This window comes from Pundamilia nyererei, unplaced genomic scaffold (assembly GCF_000239375.1).
Source record: "Pundamilia nyererei isolate P.nyererei 1_Seehausen unplaced genomic scaffold, PunNye1.0 scaffold00017, whole genome shotgun sequence".
NCBI lineage: Eukaryota > Metazoa > Chordata > Actinopteri > Cichliformes > Cichlidae > Pundamilia > Pundamilia nyererei.
The window spans coordinates 2,386,353-2,392,806 of NW_005187418.1; the positions used below are offsets into that span (position 1 = coordinate 2,386,353).

General features: G+C 38.4%; 1 protein-coding gene across 1 annotated transcript in view; it reads left to right on the plus strand.

Annotated features, from left to right (window-relative positions):
* myo1d (myosin 1D) overlaps positions 1 to 6,454 on the plus strand; it is a 113,768-nt gene that overhangs the window by 14,934 nt on the left and 92,380 nt on the right. Inside the window, exons 2-3 of the mRNA XM_013908949.1 lie at positions 4,357 to 4,565; positions 5,164 to 5,257. Coding sequence (XP_013764403.1) covers positions 4,357 to 4,565; positions 5,164 to 5,257 — 303 coding nt within the window. The remainder of the gene's footprint in view (positions 1 to 4,356; positions 4,566 to 5,163; positions 5,258 to 6,454) is intronic.

Here is a 6,454-nt window from a genome sequence, read left to right on the forward strand (position 1 = left end):
CCCTCTGTGTCAGTCCTGACTATACAACTTCACAGTGAATCATGAGCATGTTGAATGATTAGATTACTCTTTGTTTGTGTAGTGTGTAATGTTTTACTATTGGAAGGGAAATTGAAACCCACAATGCCAGTCTGACACTGGCATTGGCACTGGCATTGTGGTGGACACAGTAATAATATTTATATGCGTTTCCCTGCGGTGTTTGCTCAAAGAAAGGTTCTGCCGATGCCTCGATTCACTTTTGCTTTGCAGTAGTGACAAAAATATCTTGACATAAATTGATATTTACTTCAAAATGCAAAATGTGATGTTACTTGCACTGACCAGGGTATAAGCATTCATAAATATGAATCTAAAGATCAACTTTCTATGACTCAGGAATAGTTCAGTTTCTTTGTAGTGGGGTAGGCCACGCCCCTAAGCACACAGCAGCAGGTGAAAGAAACCAAAGCCATGTACTGCTGTGGACACAGTTACCAGCAGAACAGATTTTAACCACCTGAAAGACATTAATATTGGTTTATATGTATATGCTTTATTTATGGTTTCACCACTTTACCTGTTCTTTCTGACAAGGAAGCAAACTCCAGAGTTCACTAACAGTAATTTTACCTTACAAAACACAGGAGTCCTTTGTTTACTGAGGCAGCAGTTGGTAACCAACTGTAAACTTAAAAATCACTGTTTTTGCCAGCAGAGTCTGGTGGCTTTAAAGAGAGATTTCTTTATTAGCATCATGGCCCACGTTGTTGTTTTCTCAAAGTTAATCAGCATTGTTGTCTGCTGTCAGTCATGTAGTTTTAACATCAAAATATAACCTCAAGCTTTAAGTCATTCACATGTGTTATTACTGCACAGTGTCTCCCTCCTTGCTGTTGCACAGTGACTGATGGTGAAATGAGTGGTGAGCTGCACAAAATAACAGTTTACTGAAGAAACACTTGATGTATTGCAACATTAAATTATATTGATATAAATAATGTATGATTCTGCACGCACTGACCTACTTTTAGTTACCCAGCTTTACCTGCTACTTCACTTGTAATTAGGTCATCTCATGTGGTTTATTGCTGCTATGTTATTGTACCAATGATATGTTGACATGTGTCAGCCAGACTTAGGACTCATTTAGCAGAACGTTTAAAGCTTCTTATCCTATATTTTAAAAAAAAACTTATCATGAGGGTTTAGCAACTTTTTTTTTTTTATCATCGTGTTTTTATCAAACATTGTTAATCACGGCTTAAATCAATAACTTCGTGTTTGTTTGATCTTTGATCCTTTTGCCTGCATGTATCGCTGCAGAGGGTTGTGTAAAATCTTCCATATGTATTAGACTGGATCGATTATGTGAAGGTCATAATTCATGCCAAGTCTGCATGAATTAAAACATTTATTAACACATTTCCTGGAAATATAATCAGTATAGTAATTTAAGACTAAGTACACTTAATACTATACTTAATACTGAGGTCAGCTTTTGAAAAAACAAGCACATGAAATACACAAAACTGTGTAATTTTATTAGTTTATTTCTAAATGAGGACTTTAGACAATGAGGTAAAAAATGAACAGCATCCTCCAGAAATTAATTTAACGTAGAACAAGAAACTTCAGTTGTGTAGTTGGACATTTCAAGCTTGCTGTAAAAGCGACTCAGTGACCATAGACCTTGATAGTACCCAATTTAACAGAAGGAATAAATATGTTAATATCCTACTACAAAACCACGGTTGGGTTCGATACCTAATCCTTCTACCACCCACCCATATACTGTGAATATATCTTGCTAACCAAGGTGATAACACTCCACCTTCTGGTTCAAATGAGGTCACTTCTTGCTCCAAACAAAACAGGATATCAGAAAGCAATGGGTGGTGTCACTGTGGCTTCTTCTTTTGTTATACAGGCTGTTTTGGAAAAAACAAGCACAGTTCAGTCTGTCTGTAGATGTATTCCCATATTCCCATCTCACTCTTTCCACACATACACACTGTGTTTTTCTCCACCCAATTAGTCCCCAGCAGACACTTCACCAGCATAATGTCTAATACACTATAAAAATACCTGCACATTTGTCATTATGGTGGTAGACCCTGTCACCTCCCATCTGGGCGGACCCGGCTGGGATTTCCAATACACCCCTCCCATCTCGTAAAGTATTGTCCACCAGAAACTATTGCACATGTGAGTTAAGTGGGCAGCTCGCTGTGTCGACCCATGCGGTAGGAGATGGAGGCCCCGTCTCAGACAAAGACCTCCAATTGATGTCTAAACAATGGTGCTGGCACACAGCAGCCTCCTGCTTGTGGAGGGCACAATAGGTCTTTTACTGTAGCACCAGGGGAGGAGTTGCTAGCAAGTTAGCTTAGCTGCTTAGGGACATTGTTGTGAACCTGAACATTCAATCTCCATGTGCTTGGAGGTTTAACTGGTGGTTTTAATATTTGCTCTGGTCTTCAAATGTCAGAATTTCTTTTATATATTTAGTGTAACTGAAAAGTAACACGATGATGGGCCGTGTTGGCTGAGAATAAACACATTATATTATGCATGCATAGCAAACACCACAGAATACCTTCGGTTTTCTGTGTTTTGTTTTGTGTTTTTGTTTTTATCTAACCTTGTTCTGGTTGATCCTCTTTCAGGACACGTGTGTGTGGTATGTCATTGCCACCTATGACACTGTGTCAGTCAATCTAAACACAGGAATGAGCTAATCTGAGTGTGTGCCTTGCTGTTTTACATTCTTAGAATTTTCTGTTCTCTTGTTTCCTGTTTTCTTAGTACTTGTGCTTCTTTGGGTCTAGAGATATGACCATAAACCAGTATTTAGTTTCTATTTCCATGGGACACTGCAACTGATGAAAGATAAATCTAATCTGATGGAAACTTTTCCTTTTTTTTTTAATAGAGCCAATTTCCTGCACTGGAAGGTTGGTTTACGATCATCTTGAATCCAAATGTCACACAGAGGCCATTTTAGGGCGCATAAAATGGATTAACAGGGCTGAGGCTTATCTCCTTTTAAATATGCTGATAAACAAAATGAGAGTCTTGGACACCCATCAGCAATTTGGGATGGTGCTCAAAGACTTTTATATTGACAAATGTGTTCATGTGCAGCAATATCGAAGTGTTGAGGACTACTTAACCTCTCTCATCGTCTGACTCAGCAGTCATAATATGCTTTTAGGGTTGTTTGCGAATGCAGCAGCAGAGGTTTGGCAGCTGTGGAGAAAGAGACCATTCTTCTGTGGAGAGAAACTGGCATCCTAGTCCATTTTGGAGAGGAAGGAAGTCAGGCAGGCGGCCTCAGGGAGAGGGAAAAGCCAGGAGAGGGAGAGAAAGATTGTGTGGGTGAAAGAAAAGGGCACAGAAAGTTAGAGCGCGGGAAAGGTAGCCAGAGGTAGAGCAACTTTAACATGAACTATTATATGTTTGGCAGCTATTTTGCTTGTTTGTTTTTTTTAAACTGAAGAAGAAAAAACCTAATTTACTCCTGTGGCTGGATATGCTCCAATCTGGTCAGATTGGTCAGCGGTTCATCCCAAAGGTGTGGGATGTGGATTAGGGAAAACATCAGACCTGTTGGGTGCTTCCACAGAAATCTGGGAATGTCTCTTTAGAAAACTTAGAAAAACATACTATATACAAAGACTTCCCCAAAATACACTGGAATATCTGTTAATAGTGCTTTGCTGGTTCACATTGATTTAACCCAACCCTTCTCCATAAGCCATCAGTTATTATTTAAACAGCTTCCTTATTTGATATTAACCTCCATAACAGATACATTCAAAACAGCGTCTAACACAGAGCACGCTAATAACATCTGCAGCATGATATTGTAACATGCAAATAAAGCAAGATGGGAAACCTTAAGCTGGTGTCACAGTTTGTTCATATTTCATAAATGCCTTTCTGCTATTGTAATTGGTGAAAATGTAATCTGTAGAGGTCTAAAATGTGGTGTGACTGATTTGTAAAAGGGCGATGTTGACAAGTGTTGCAATTGTGTCAGCATTGTGATTCTGCAGTGTTGTAATTATAATGCTTTTTGTGGTTTCTGGTGTCTGATATTGGACTTTACAAAACTCTAGAGTAATACAGTAAATGAGCTGTATAAAAAATATAATAAGAATTATATCTTCTAAATACATGGAAACTATGCATTTTGAATAGTAAAGGCATTGCATTGTAGTTTTGTTTTGTTTTTTTAAACATATGTTTCCAAAAAAAGTTTTGTTAATCTTTATTATTTCAATGAAAATCATTGAAAGCATTGCCAGGCTATCAGTCTAATCTTGTTGGTTGTGATTATCAATAAAAAAATCATTTTTTTATATTCTTCAGGTTTGAGAAGGGGAGGATCTACACCTACATCGGCGAGGTGGTGGTGTCTGTCAACCCTTACCGTGCCATGAACATATACGGCCGGGACGTCATAGAACAGTACAAGGGCCGTGAGCTCTACGAGAGGCCGCCACACCTGTTTGCCATTGCTGATGCTGCTTACAAAGCCATGAAGAGGAGAAACAAAGACACTTGCATTGTCATCTCAGGTATCACGAGAAGCCCCCCTGCACAGACCAGACAAAAGACACCTTTACATCTACAAAGCATTTGTTGAAACTCTTTTTGTGCTGTTGACTTCACACATTGTCTTCTGATGACTCAGATGTTTTGTCTTCTCAATTCAGCTGAAAATGATGATAGGCACTTCACTGTGACTTAGTCTAAAACAAGTGTTTCATGTGGTCACAAGCTGGGTGAGTGCAGAGAGGATGAAGCACCACTTAGTGGTCAGAGAGGGAAATAAGACCCTCAGATCCTGAGATCACGCCATGAGTGCATTCTGTCATGTGGTTCGGGCAAATATTATTTGTAAAATAAAAAAATAATTAATGTGGAATTAAATAGTTTTGTGCATAACATGAATATAAAACAAAAACTGCAGCTCGGGATTTGTTTATGGGTCTCACCAGCATGGACGTCTCAACTCGTGTCTGTTTAAAATATTCAGCATTTTAAACCACTTGCATTTTGTTGGTTAAATTTGCAGAGCATGCAACACACCACAAAATTATAGATGCCAACATGATTTATAGTTATTTAAAAAAAAGACGCTATTAAACTGTTTTGTTTTGGTTTTTGTTTCAGGGGAAAGTGGAGCAGGAAAAACAGAAGCCAGCAAGTATATAATGCAATACATTGCTGCTATTACCAATCCTAATCAGAGGGCTGAAGTTGAAAGGTGAGCAGCTCTTATGGACACTGTCAGCACATAAACACATGGTGAATATTACCAGAAAGGAAGTTGTTTTCTTGTGAGTTCCAGTTGTCATGCATCACCACTTCTGTGGGCAGAAAGCTTATCACATAATAATCAGTGTTATGGTTATTGAACAAAAACAAAAACAAAAACAACCAGGCGCGTATGTTTTAATAGAAGGTGTAAACGGTCTCACAACACATTTCTGAGTAAACAGGATTTAACTCTTCATTCTTTGTGTCAGTCCCAGTGCAATGATGACTACTCGCAGGTCTTATCACAGGTTTTGTTGCTAAAAATAAGTCAGTCTTTAATTTTAGAAGTAAATCAGCAAGTGGTCAGAGGCTTTTAGATCAGTGGGATATAGTTACAGCTCAGCTAAGCTTAGTCAAAGCCACTGATAAGTGAATAGGTGTGAGCTGTTACTGTGCAAAAAGAAGTCGTTGCATCACATTACAGTCGGATTTTATTTCAGTCTCTTAAAATCATCAAGATAATAAGAAAGTAGAGCAGCTTTGATGCAAAGTCCACCAAATGTAGGTCAAGGGAAAAAGCTGGAAAAGCCTTGACGGTCAACCATTTACGTGGTGAATACAAAGTGCTGACAAATGCAGAGACACTAAAACTTTATGCACGAATAAACATTTTGAAATCCATAAAATTCTTTGCTCACAGAGCAAAGTTTAGAATTGTGCTTTCTCTTTATCGCTGAGGTTACAGCAGCTGGTGGTTTACTTCATTACATTTCAGTACAGGATGGTATAATTAGCCAATGCTTTAAAACCCTTGAGTATAGAAGAGTATAGTATTTGATTATATAAAGGATATTTAGAAAATAACAAATTGTAGATGGGTAGAAGGAGTTTGACTGCGTACTCACATCCTAATGATATTCTAAAGGAAATGTATGTGGACAGGATGTGCTTCGTATGTATACAGTCTTTATCAAAAAGGCACTAAAGTAAGTTACTGTGTACACATAGTGTTTAAAGTTGTTGGCTGTGTTTATGTATGTCCCATATAAATTACCTGTTTATCTCTCGATCCACATACTAGACCGTATGAGTCACTGTTTTTAAATTGGCTGAACTTGGCGGCTGTTTGCCCTCTTTTTAAGTTGACTTCTTTCTAACTGGCTATCCCTCGCAAACAGGTGCTTTGACAGCAGGTGGGCGGGAC